The sequence below is a fragment of the Somniosus microcephalus genome, chromosome 9 (genome assembly GCF_052327205.1).
Source record: "Somniosus microcephalus isolate GS21.2 chromosome 9, FLI_Smic_1.0, whole genome shotgun sequence".
NCBI lineage: Eukaryota > Metazoa > Chordata > Chondrichthyes > Squaliformes > Somniosidae > Somniosus > Somniosus microcephalus.
Genome location: NC_140995.1, coordinates 198,411,515 through 198,425,186, shown reverse-complemented (window position 1 = coordinate 198,425,186; position 13,672 = coordinate 198,411,515). Strand labels below are relative to the sequence as shown.

Here is a 13,672-nt window from a genome sequence, read left to right as displayed (position 1 = left end):
TTATCCGAACTTCCGAAAACCGAAACCCTCTAAAAACCGAAGGTTTTTTCGGTCAGCGTAAGTCGTGCGCACGACATGACCAGAGTGGCGCATGACCCCCCGCCGACCCCCCCGCGGAACCACCTGACTCTTCCAAAGGCTCGAAAGCAACGAGAGCTCTGAGCCTGCGGCGGTGCCGGCCCCCGTTCCGACCGAGCACGACGACCTGTTGGTGGAAATGCAGAACTTCATTGCATTCCAGGCTAGCAGCGACGGACAAGCCACGACTGCGGACCCCCCCGCCGACCGACGCCGATCCCGCGGACCCCCGACCCACCTTCCGAAATCTGAAATTTTTCGAAAACCGAAACACGGCTGGTCCCGAGGTTTTCGGATAAAGGATAGTCTACCTGTACTACCGAAGTTGAATTTCACTCCAAAAGTCCCTTCATAGGGATGAACTAAACAAAGGATGGGGAAGAGAACAACAGGCAGCCATTCTCTTTCTTCTTTCCCCCCCCCCACCCTTTGTTGGTATAGCCCTCGCTCTTATCACCCTGTTTCCAGTTCCAGTGAAAGGTCTCCATCCTTCATCAACCCATCTTTTCTCTTTACAGATGCTGCCTGACCTGCTCTGTATTTCCATCATCTGCAACTATTTTTCTTTTTATTTATAACTTTTCTATCCAGTTGTGATTTTTTATAATCCATATACTTGTAACCCATATTTTCTCATCAGTCTGTATTACAACAATTGCGTTTAGTTATATTAAAATGGTCTGTGAAATGAAGGAGCATCAAGACAAAGGTACTTATTCCATATACTGTATTGTGCATCAATATATTACTTGACCATCTCAAATCTGTTTCCAACTAAATGAAATGATTTATTGTGGGGAAAAAAAGAATACAGTAATTAGTTGGCTTCAAATGCAGGAGGACAATGGGAAACAGATGATGCCATTGGCACTTGTCTGTTTCCCCTTGCCACTATTGTTCCCTTAGGGCTGACTGATGCTTTCAAGACTGCATGACCAATAAAATGTGGCACAAGTAAAATCAACAGTTGTTCGCATGACTTCATCAGCACTTGGCACATTTTGTGTGGCTTAATTATTGTTTCTTTTGTCTAGCTAGGAGTATTAGCAGCTGTGGAAAACCATGTAATACATGTTAATTATTGGCAATAATACCAAATTTATCTTTCCAGTTGATTTTTTTCTTTCTTGCTATTTAAATCTAGAACATTTAGGATCTGCTTTATAGACTCACTTAAGTGTCAGACAAGAAAATCAATTCCTTGAATAAACTAAGTGACCTGTTTGTTCTCTCATTAAATGAATTGTTCTACCGGACGTTGCCATTTAGATAATACATTTTATTCTCAATAAATCTTCTTTGTCGAGGTATTATTGAGTCAAATAGAGGATGTTACGAGCATGGCAAAAATTCAGCTTAGTGCAGTGAATTGGTTCATTTATGGTTGGATGAAGTAGGATAGATTTGACAAAAGTTAAGGGGGGAGAAATTCGGTGGAGCCGCAAACGGGGCGCCCAGCTCGCCTGGGCACCGGAATTACCGCTGCGATTGGAGCATTTGCGACCGCCGGAAATTCAGCTTGTGCGCCCCAAGAGGGACACGGGGCGCTGCTCGAGGCGCTCCGCGTCCCTCTTAGGGCACTGAAACTGAATATCACGGCGCGCTGCGGTACTGCAGGTCTTCCTCCCATTCTTAAGGGGGAGGGGCCTGCACCAGCGCGATCAGAGATTGCGAGTGCCGGCAAAAGAGCCCGGCACCGAGGAGAAGTGCCGGGCTCTCGGAAAACAGCCGGCACTGCCGCGGGGGGGAGATCAGGAGGCCGGGAACAGAGGTGCTGGCAGGCGGCCGCCAAAAAAAACGGCCGCCCCGCACCTCCACCTTAAGTTGCGCCACTCCCGCCACAGGTAGGCCCCGTGAACCGGGTGCGATTTGCGAACGGCGCTGCAGAGGCGGGCGCTACCAAATATCGCGATCGGGGCGGTAGTGGGGCGCTGCGCACACCGATGAAGTCATCGGTGGCGGCGCAGCGCAACAGGCTAATGCCACCATTAGCGCCCCAGCTAAATATCGCAGGAGGCGTGGCCAGTGGTGCTAAAGCCACTGAGTGCCCTCTTTAGGCGCTAACTGGTGGCGCAGCCCACCGAATTTCTAGGCCCAGGTCTGTTCAGCACTTGAAAGTTTTTTTAGTATTTAGTTATTAAAGTTACTTGTACAATGTAGAGTCTTTGCTCTTGGTCATTTGGCTTAAGGATATGTTTGCAATGTTCAGCTAAATGATTTGTCTGTGATTGTTTGGTCAGTAGCTGGTCAGTGAACAAGGACTGCAGTAGCAGGCCCTTTTGCTTTATAAATCAATCGGCTGTAGCTAAGAGGAATATTGAACTGTAATGCTTCTCAAAATAATGACTCTTACCACAACTGTATATTTAACATTTTTCTGAAAAATTTCTGGGTCATATTTATCTCCCTGCAAGACACAGTGCTGCTTCCTGCACAGTGTGCTCTTTTCCTTAATTACTACAATCTCTTCAGTGATGAAAAAATGTTACATCTCTAAAAAGAGTAAATTAATCTATTAAATGCTATAATGATAGAATCTGTGATATGTAAATTGTAACAGTACACTGACATTTATTTTTATTCATATTAAGTAACTGAGTTCTGACATTCTTGTTTAAATATTGGTTGCAGTGTCAACTTAGTTAAGGCTGTCCAGAATCATCATCAGCTGCCTGTTTTTAAAAGAAATTGAGCAAATTTTAAAGGGGAAACCATTTTCATGGAAAAGTAGGGCTGGATTTTCCCAGTGGAGGCGGGATTGCGGCAGGAGAGGTAGTTGGTGGATTTCGGTGCTAAGACCCCAGCTATTCACAATATATATTAATCTAGACAAAGGAACTAGATGTAATATCTCCAAGTTTGCAGACGACACAAAGCTGGGTGGGCATGTGTGCTGTGAGGAGGATGCCGAGAAACTCCAGTATGATTTGGACTGGTTGGGTGATTGGCCAGATGCATGGCAAATGCAGTATAATGTGGATAAATGCGAGGTTATCCACTTTGGTGGCAAAAACAGGAAGGCAGATTATTATCTGAACGGCAATATATTGGGAGAAGGGGAAGTGCAATGAGACCTGGGTGTCCTTGTGCACCAGTCGCTGAAGGTAAGCATGCAGGTGCAGCAGGCGGTTAAGAAGGCAAATGCTATGTTGGCCTTCATAGCGAGAGGATTCAAGTACAGGAGCAAGGATGTCTTGCTGCAGTTGTACAGAGCCTTGGTGGGACCACACCTTGAGTATTGTGTGCAGTTTTGGTTGCTTTATCTGAGGAAGGATGTTCTTGCCATGGAGGGAGTGCAGCGAAGATTCACCAGACTGATACCTGGGATGGCAGGAATGATGTATGAGGAGAGATTGGGTCGATTGGACTTATATTCGCTGGAGTTTAGAAGAATGAGAGGGGATCTCATTGCAACTTAAAAAATTCTAACAAGACTAGATGCAGGAAGGATGTTCCTGATGGCGGGGGAGTCCAGAACCAGGGGTCACAGTCTAAAGATAAGGGGTAAGCCATTTAAGACAGAGATGAGGAGGAATTTCTTCACCCAGATAGTGGTGAACCTGTGGAATTCTCTACCACAAAAGGCAGTTGAGGCCAATTCATTAAATATATTCAAGAAGGAGTTAGATATATTTCTTAAGGCTAAAGGGATCAAGGGATATAGGGAGAAAGCAGGGACAGGGTACTGAATTTGGATGATCAGCCATGATCTCATTAAATAGCGGATCAGGCTCGAGGGGCCGAATGGCCTACTCCTGCTCCTATCTTCTATGTTTCTATGTTTTCCAGCTGCTGCCGCTCTGTCAAATGGATTTTCCATTAATAGGGCTTGTTAAGCCTGCCCTGCGGGGTTCCCGGCCAATTAAAAGGAAGCGGGTCTGATGATGTCATCAGCCGGTTTCTTTAAAGGGACCATGCGCAAATTGATTTTGACAGTTGTGCTGTCAGCGTTCTGCAGCATTGAGGTGCTGCAAACACTGACGAGCACTGCACAGAGGTGCACGGCTGCACCCAGGCTCTCGCATGACTCCTTCCATAAGCTTATGGAGGGAGTCACAGCATGCAGGGAGGTTCTCTTCCCTACCCATGGGCGGAAGAGACCTCCCCAGAACACCAACGCAGCCTGTTTGCACATTGCACAGGAGGGTACAAGCAGGGATGTCATCAGGAGGACCAGGCTGCAGTGGCACAAAGCTTTCAATGATCTCAGTAGATCACAAAACATTACTGCAAAGCCACACTCAACCTCATCCTGCTGTGCCACTCATCACATCCCCATCACTCTTCCTTCCCTATCCTACTCCTGCACATCCTTACTCACACCAACTTACCTTGCACTGCCACCCATCCCTCTCTATCTACATTATCACTTCCCCATCTCACTAGCCAATCTGTCCAATAAGGCAAAGTGTTGAAAATAAAGATTTCAATGTTTGACAACACATTAACAGAAAATTAGCCACCCCTCACACTCACCCTCATCCTAATGCAATCATACCAACTAACAACACACAAGGGTAGTCAGTTGGGTGTCTTATGCAATGTTCATGTAAATTTTCTGTTGATGTGTTGTCAAACATTGAAATCTTTATTTTCAGCACTCTGCCTTATTGGAAAGATCTGTGCCCACGTTTGGAAGTGTCTTAATGTGTTAGTGAATGGTGAGAAATAACGGTATTGCGGAGAAGGCTGGTGTTGTTGTAAGTGATGTTGGCGTGCCCGGTGATGTTGGTGTTGGGGCTGATCGTGGAGGGATTCAGAGGGCCAAGGTGAGATTTTTTTCAAGGGCACTGATGTTGCTGGAATAGATGGCAGCTGAAGTTGAGATGACAGAAGCGATCTGTCAATGGTAAGAGAGCTTGCTCCAAGGAGGTGACAGTGAATAGAGAGTTTACTCCAAACACTTCCAAACTGCATACAGCTCAAAAATGTCTTCCAAGTTCTGAAGGCTCAAGCTTTTTGCATTGGAAAGTGACCAGCTGTGAAATGGTAGCTTTCATACCACTTTTGCAGCTGTCACCTATTCACAGCAATAGATAACCCGACCGACTTACCTGACGTGATCTCCGAACGACGTGAGCCCCGTTAAAAATGTGGGAAAATAGAAAAAGGCTGGCGAAATAATAGTTAACAAGCACTTAACTAGCAGTTAACTATCTTAAATGCCTCCCCTGCCGCTTGGTGTCGGGTCTGCTCTGAATTCGCAAACCCGACACTTTGGAAACTTACATGGAGGCGGGTTCCCAACCCTCTGTCACTCATTTTGATTTTGACAGCGGACCCGCACTCTGAGCGCCGGCAAAATCGTGGCTGTAGTCTCCAGTGGTTTTTGTTTGCTTGCAAACACAGAATCCAACAATATAAATTATAACTAAATACATCATCACATCATTTGTATCTGATGCCATTGTGATAAAGATAACGTGCAGCTGTTCTGGCTCTTTTCCTTCTCAAAATAAAGAAAGTATTTCTCAAATAATCTTTCATTGAGTGTTCCACTCCTGGACGTGGTTTTTTACATGCTAAATTAGTAAACTGCAGCCTCTTGTGGTATACTACTCAAATCTGCTTAATGTGCTGAGTAATGCCTTCTAACATTTCCCTTTGTCATTGTCAGCTCAGTTACCATTTCATCTGTATCATATATTCTCTGCCATGCTCATGGTGCCCATTGCAGGTTGCTACAGTGGAAGGACGTGAAAGCTTTGGAGAGGGTACAGAAGAGATTTACCTGGTTCCAGGGATGAGGGATTACAGTTACGTGGATAGACTGGAGAAGCTGGGATTGTTCTCCTTAAAGCAGAGATGGTTAATAGGAGATTTGATAGAGGTGTTTAAAATCATGAAGGGTTTAGATAGAATAAATAAACAGAAACTGTTTTCAATGGTTGAAGGGTCGATAATGAGCGGGCAAAGATTTAAGGTGATTGGCAAAAGGACCAGCCAGGACATGAGGGGAAACTTTTTAGGCAACGAGTGGTTAGGATTTGGAGTGCACTGGCTGATCGGGTGGTGGATTCAGATTCAATAGTACCTTTCAAAAGGGAATTGGATAAATACTTGAAGGAGGAGAGCAAGCCGGGGAGTGTGACTAACTGGATTGTTCTTCGAAAGAGCCGGCGCAGGCTCGATGGGCCGAATGGCCTTCTCCTGTGCTGTACAATTCTATGATTCTAAGAAGTCCAGAAGTGAAAGTTATTTTTTTTTAATGTGCTGAATATTGTATCTATCAAGAATGACAAATAGCTGATAGTGAGTTTACAACTTGCCTTTCATGATCTCATATTGGCTTGGTGGACTGAATGTCCTGTTTCTGTGCTGTAATTTCTATGATTTTATAGTAGTCCATGTATTTGTACAAGTACAGATATGGAATTGGTATATATTTTGTTAATCTTAAAATGTTTAGACAGAGGCACAAGTAGCATTTTGGGTTAGTGTGCTGACTTTTTAGAACTCGAGTCTGAATCCAATCCGGACTGCTAGGATGACGTCTCTATTCTCTGTAGAATATAAGGGCTATGTATGAAATGAGGGTCAGCATGCAAGCTTACTGCTGACGGCAGGTACCACGAATGGCAACATTTTTCATCTCTAAACATTCCTTGCCTCCAGAAGGAAAAAAGTTTGTACACAGCATCTGTTTTTATTAAGAATTCCACATTAAATATAATCACATCACATTGAAACAAAAGCAATAAATAAGAAAGAGCTAAGTTGTAAGTGTGGGCATGCTTTAAAAACATTTATTACAAGCTGTGACCCCTGTCTCGGGTTGAACCAGACTGTTCACAACGTCAGCATCCTATTTGACCCTGAGCTGAGCTTCTGACCCCGTAACCTCTCCATCACACAGACCGCCTACTTCCACTTACTTAATATCGCCCACCTTTGCCCCTGCCTCAGTCCATCTGCTTCAGCCCTTGTCTCAGGTTGATCCAGACTGTTTGCAACCTCGCTCACCTTTGCCCCGGCCTTTGTCACCTCCAGACTTGACTGTTCCAATGCCCTCTTGGCCAGTCTCCTATCCTCCACGCCCCATAAATTTCAGCTCCAAACCGCTGTTGCCCGTAACCTACCTCACAACAAGTCCTGCTCACCAATCACTCTGTGCTGACCATCACGATCCCCCAACACCTCACACTTAAAATTGTCACCCTCATGTTTAAATCGCTTCATAGATTACCTCCCCCTTCCCCCCCCCCCCCCCCCCCATTCCCCATGTCCATAACCTCCAGCCCTACTACAGCGCTCTGAGAAATGCCTTCCTCCAACTCTTGCTGACTTGTGCATACCCCCTCCCTTCGCCCCGCCATTGGCCCTGGCCTTCATCCTTCTAAACCCTATACTCTGGAATTTTGTCCCAAAACCCCTCCACCTCACTCTTTTCCCGAAGACCTTCCTTAAAAGCTACCTTTTGGCCAAGCTTTTGGTCCACCCCTCCTATGATATCTCTCTCTCTGGCTCAGTGTCCATATTTATGTGTTTGCGCTTCTGTGAAGCATCCTGGGACATTATATGTTAAAGACACTATATAAATGCAATAACAACAGAAAATGCTGGCTACACTCAGCAGCTCAGGCAGCATCTGTGGAGAGAGAAGCATAGTTAATGTTTCAGGTCGATGACTAAAAATAATAATTCAAATTATTATATAAAAAATAATGCCGGAATGTATGACTTTAAAATGGGGACTGAATTGCACCTGTGCTCTGGTCCAGTTATCCCTTGTCTTCTAACCCAGCTTCGCCTGAAGACTGCACGTGGTCTTGACTCCCCGTATACCATGCTGCCGGAGAATAGACGAGTAATAAATTAGAAGTCTTGCATATAGCACTCACTTCCTGAAGCGTTACACTTGCTTCGTGTCACACTTTCCCTTTCCCACTTTGTTGGTAACAGCTGTATATTGTTATAAAAGAGCGTATCCTCTAACTTATCACAAGCAATGCCATGGGAGATCTGCTAGTAACCATAAAAAATTACTAGTATTGGTCATTACTAGTAATTTATAGATGCAGTGACGCACATCAATGGCCAGGACAGGCCGTGCAACAGTTGCATGAGAACATCTTGGCTAAAGGATTAAAGATAGTGACATTACTGAAAGAATATGATGTGAAAAGTTACACTGATCGTCAGAAAATAATACACCTACCATAGAGGCTGGTGTTGTTTTCCAACTAATCAGCTCTTATCATTGTCCTTTTTTCTCTTCCACCTGTATACAATAAGTTTTGATAAACTGTACAGTTAAACATTATTTTTATTGTTAGGCATACTTTGTGTCTAAATTTGATCCATAAACTATTCTTTCAGTATTTCTATTTGTTTTGCTTCTAGAAAAAAGTAACAAAATTGTAGAATTTTGGCTAGTGATGGAAAAACAAGTGTGGATAAACTTAACAATAGTTCAGTGAATAACACAAAGGTCCCAGGTTTGATGATTGGCCTGTGCTCAGTTAGTTGGGACACTGCTAGGAGTACTACAAATGGACAGCTCCACTGGGTTAGGGAGGGGATAATTGGCCAGGGTTCCTGTTTCTGGTTGCTATCTGATGACTGTGTTAGAATGTGTGGATACTGGTGAGGGCAGGAATGGGGTTGGCTATGATGGTCATGTGGTTGGAAGTGGGTTGCTGCCACATGTTGTCCAGGCTCGCACATGAATAGTGGCCACTTGGGTGAAGTACTCGAGGGCAATTGGCAGCTGTGGAATTGTACCTCAGCAAAGAAGTGGAGGGGAGAAAATTGATGAGGGTAAAATAAATTCTATTTAACTGAATTAAATAATGATGGTGTTTTCTTTTGAGTGTTTATGATTTGAATTAAAGTAGTACACGATAATTGGATTGTGTTGACAATTATAATTAATAATTGTAATGCTATTTCTCAGTTGATTTCTACAGGGAACTCCAAGCGTGACGGGGCATTTTTTTTTGTTGCCCAGAGTCGTTACGTATAAAGTTAGTAACATCAGAAGTGATTGATCAACACATTGCAGAACAGCTTCTGAAAAATGTGACAAACCTGACAATTAATGCATACGGTAAACATATTGATTATATGATCCCCTACTGTATCCAAAATTGCCTTCACTTTTTTATTACCTTGTACACAGCTATTAAAGAAATATCCATGCTTCTGTTAAAGGGTTTTTGCTGTAGTAATTGATTTTGATTTGCCTGCCCACAGCTGTCTCCTGACATCCGTATAATGGTAATTAAATCCCAAAATAAGCAAATGGAGGAAGAGTAAAAATGCAAACAGCATTCCTGCTTTTTAAATGCAACACATTTGCATGCATCTTATACTTCTTACTATCTTTAGTAAACATCATCTGTACCATATTAAAAATCGGATGTGTGCATCCACATCCTATGCACAAACTTCACTTTTGTTGTTAGGATTTTTGTCACACTTTTACATCAATATCTAACACTGAAATTTCTTACGTAAATGGTTGTCTGTTACTGTTGATAAATCAATCGAACCAGTCAATATGCTTTTTTTTTTAAAAAAAAAAAAAGCTTTTTTTCTCATTAATAGATTAATAAAATAATTTACTTTAATTTGCAATTGCTACATTGGAAGAGAGGAATTTAATTCAGGCTTTGTGTGCCAATGAATAATAAGTTGTCTCAATAACTTAAAAATGCTTAATCCTGTTCTATACTTGCTCTCTTCATTGGGTGAACTGGGTTCCTTTGACAAGTTGGACATCTTCATGTTTAATTTATATTACTCTCAGATGTACACACTTCATTTAGCTTAAAAGTAGCTCACATGAAGTCCTGGTAGACTGACAGCAATGGAACACAGTTTGTATTTTAATAATAGCATATAGATGCTATGGGTGAGAGGGATTGAGAGAGAGAGAGAGAATAAATCTGAATGTCTTACCCTAGTACCAAACCAAGTACAGGAAACTTTCTGGTATCCGGCATGGACGGGACCGACGTGGTGCCAGTTCATCATCAATTCCGGATAACCGAACGCTATAGTAAAAGATACGGAGCTCAGAGCTCCGTATAAAGCAACAAATCCTGTTGCTCAGCTTCAAAACAATCGGCACAAGTTGCAAGCGTCTCTGTAGCTTAGCAACAGCTTCAGCTACACCCTTGCACAGCAACAAATGGAGTAAAAAAAGTAATAAAAGTTATCTGAACCGACTTCTGAATTTTGCCAGTGGATAGAGCGTTCCGGTCAATCGAAAGTTTCCTGTATGTGTTATTTTTAATCTACATAACGTGAATAATGGCCACTTGTTTGAGGTACTAGAAAACTTCCACTGTCCGTGGAACCATACTCCAGCAAGGAATTAAGCGGGGAATATTGGTGCAAAAAAACTGGACTCTTATGTATCAATATTTCATAATATTTTAATTGTTTTTAATGATTTACATAACTATCCAAATCAATGTTTTTTGTGGAAAACACTTCTCTGAGCATTGCTAGCATTCCTAGTTTATAAAGATGTATTGGTTTTCAGGTACGTTGGCATTTTCTTCAGTGAGAATTCCAAATGAAAGTTGTCTACAACTAGAGGCGCTAAGACTTAAAGGCATTAAATTGTCTTGTCAGTTTTTGCTAGTTAGAGTGGCCTGCACCAGTGTTTAAATCCTGGTATAGGTTGTGAAATGATTTTTTCAGCACTGAAGCAATAGAGTAGCATCCTTTTTGTGTAGGACTCTAAAATAAATATGAAATTCTACTTTTTTTTGTAGCTATGAGCAAACACAAACTCAAATTATTTGCTATCCCACATTGAAGCTCATTTTATTTTGATTTGTGTATATTTAAAATGTTTCTTATGCAAATCTGTTCCAGGTATTATTTATTACTGTGATCTGACCAAAGATAATTTGGAGCCAAGAGTTTTCAGAGCAGTGACTGTGAAGGGATTTGATCCATCTGATTACCAGACTGTGCAGGTAATTAGTATTTTTTATTTTTTTTCATGAATTATTTTAATGTGTGTGAGCTAAAATAATAATTGAAACAGATTTGTTAAATATAATATTCTATACGCAATAGAGACCAAGCGCTGCTGAAAATGGGGCGGAATTCTAGATTCCTCCAAGTGCAGAGTGGAGGAGAAATTGAACCCACGGGCATCCATTTTGTGTCTGAGAAAAGGGCAGCCAGGAGTTGAAAATGGAGCACCTCGCCCACCCCATTGACGCCAAAGACCCACCTGATGCTATATTCAGACGGGCCTATAAATGGGCAAGCAAACTGCCTGCTGCCTGAAATTGTGTCACAATGGTATAAAACCATACTTGTTTCAAACATGGCACACGGTGCTTCTGAGCATTTACTACAGCCGCTGACAACAGCAGATACCTCTCATGATGTCTTTTGTTTTAGAAGCTGGTTATGTTTCTTGGGAAATAATTTAAAAAAGAGGACATATCCTTTATTAGTGTTACTTTACTCAAGTAATCCAGAACCTGGATACCATTTCCAGTGATCTAACTCTAGTTTTTAGTCTGTACTGCCAGTGGTTGCCGCTTCAGTACTAATTGTTACTGACTAGCAACCTGACATCCTCAAGTGCAGTCTTGCACTTCATATGCATTGGTACCTGGAGATAGCTCACCAATCTTGTCTGTGCCTTCTGTATTGACCAGCACCAAACCACACTTGAGGGGAAAACAAAGTATGAACCAGTACTGATAGATGCAGCTTGTCCAAATTTTGTAAAGCTTCTTCAAGTCCTCCTCTCTTAGAGAAAGTTTCCATCATTGTTCCTGCCCCGATACTAGTACAGAAATCCTATGCTGCCAATAATATAAAATACAGATATAAACTACTGATGCAAGAGAAAGCCCAGCCATTTCTCCTTGCCCTTCAAAAGCACCACTATTGCCAAGATCCTCCACCACCAACATCTTGTGGATCACCATTGACCAGAAGTATAGCTGAACTAGCCACATCAACACCATGGCTACAAGAACAGAGTATGGGTTCTCTTCGATGATTGGCTCACCACCTGAGCCCTGAAAGCCTATCCATCAACTATAAGGCTTAAGTCAAGAACATAATGGAATCCTCATCTACAAGATCTACAGAATACACTGCAGTAATTCATCAAGGTTATTTCAATGGCACTTCCCTCCCCTGTCTCCTTTACTACCGAGAAGGACAAGTGTAGCAGTGTTTTGGGAATACCATCACCTCCAAGTTCCCCTCCCCAAGTCACTCACCTGACTTGGACATATCGCTCTGTTCCTTCACCGTTGCTGGATCAACATCCGGGAATTCCCTAACCGACAACATTGTGGGAGCACCTTCAGCGCAAGGACTGCAGTGGTTCAGGAAAAAACAACCACCGCTGTCTTCTCGGGGCAGCTGGGGATACAACGTTGGCCACATCCCAAGAACAAATTAACAAAAAGCCTTGTGCAAAAAACCCAAAGTTGCGACAGTTTATTAGGGCTGGATTCTACCAACCTCGGCGGGTCTATGGTAGGCAACTTCGGTTGTGGGTCCCGGCCTCACTGCCGGCTCCAGCCTGCTGTCCAAAATGCTTTTTCCCTGATTGGGCTTGTTAAGCCCGCCCAGTGCATTTGCCAGCAAATTGAAGGAAGTGGGTCTGATGATGTCATTTGATGACGCGTCATCAGCAGGTTTCCTTAAAGGGACCATGCGCAAATTGATTTTGACATTTGTGCTGTCAGTGTTCTACAGCATTGAGGTGCTGCAAACACTGACGAGCATTGAACAGAGGTGCATGGCTGCACCCAGGCTCTCCCATAACTCCCTCCATGTGCTTATGGAGGGAGGCACAGCATGCAGGGATGTTCTCAACCCTTCCAATGGGCAGAAGAGACGTCCCCAGGAGACCAACGCAGCCTGGTTGCACATTGCACAGGAGGGCACAAGCAGGGATGTTGTCGGGAGGACCAGGCTGCAGTGGCACAGACCTATCAATGATCTCAGTAGTTTACGAAACGATAGTACAAAGCCACACTCGACCTCGTCCTGCTGTGCCTCTCATCACATCCCCATCACTCTGCCTTCCCTAACCTACTCCTGCACATCCTTACTCACACTAACTTACCTTGCACTGCCACCCATCCCTCTCTATCTACATTATCACTTCCCCATCTCACTAGCCAGCCCCCTCACTCACCCTCATCCTAGTGCAATCATACCAACTAACAACACACAAGGGTGTTTTATGCAATGTTCATGTAAAGTTTCTGTTAATGTGGTGTCTAACATAGAAACCTTTATTTTGAACACTTTGTGTTTTTGGACAGATTAATGTGCACCTTTGGAAGTGGCTTAGTGCGTTGCAGTAAATGGTGAGACATAACAGTAGCCACCCCCCCCCCCCCCCCCCCCCAATGGTGGTGAGTGTGAAAGGAATGGCTTGGTCATTGTAGGGATGCTTTATGGTGTTTGTGTGAGGTGGTGCCATCCTGACAGATCATGTCGCAGCCGGGGTGTACAGCGTCAAGTGAAGTAAATCTGGCCATGGTGAGGCCATCCCTGGCCTCCCAGGCAGCAATGTGGTCGGGTGCTGATGCCGTGTGTCCTGTGCAGCATCAGTTGATTGCGGGGAAATTTGTTGGTGTTGGGGCTG

The 13,672-nt window shown here is 43.5% G+C and overlaps 1 protein-coding gene across 4 annotated transcripts in view; it reads left to right on the top strand.

Moving 5' to 3' along the window:
* LOC147112936 (prolyl endopeptidase-like) overlaps positions 1-13,672 on the top strand; it is a 136,529-nt gene that overhangs the window by 57,032 nt on the left and 65,825 nt on the right. For all 4 annotated transcript variants that reach the window (XM_085997724.1, XM_085997725.1, XM_085997723.1 and 1 more), the window contains one exon: positions 10,909-11,012. In XM_085997724.1, the coding sequence (XP_085853850.1) occupies positions 10,909-11,012 (104 nt within the window). The remainder of the gene's footprint in view (positions 1-10,908; positions 11,013-13,672) is intronic.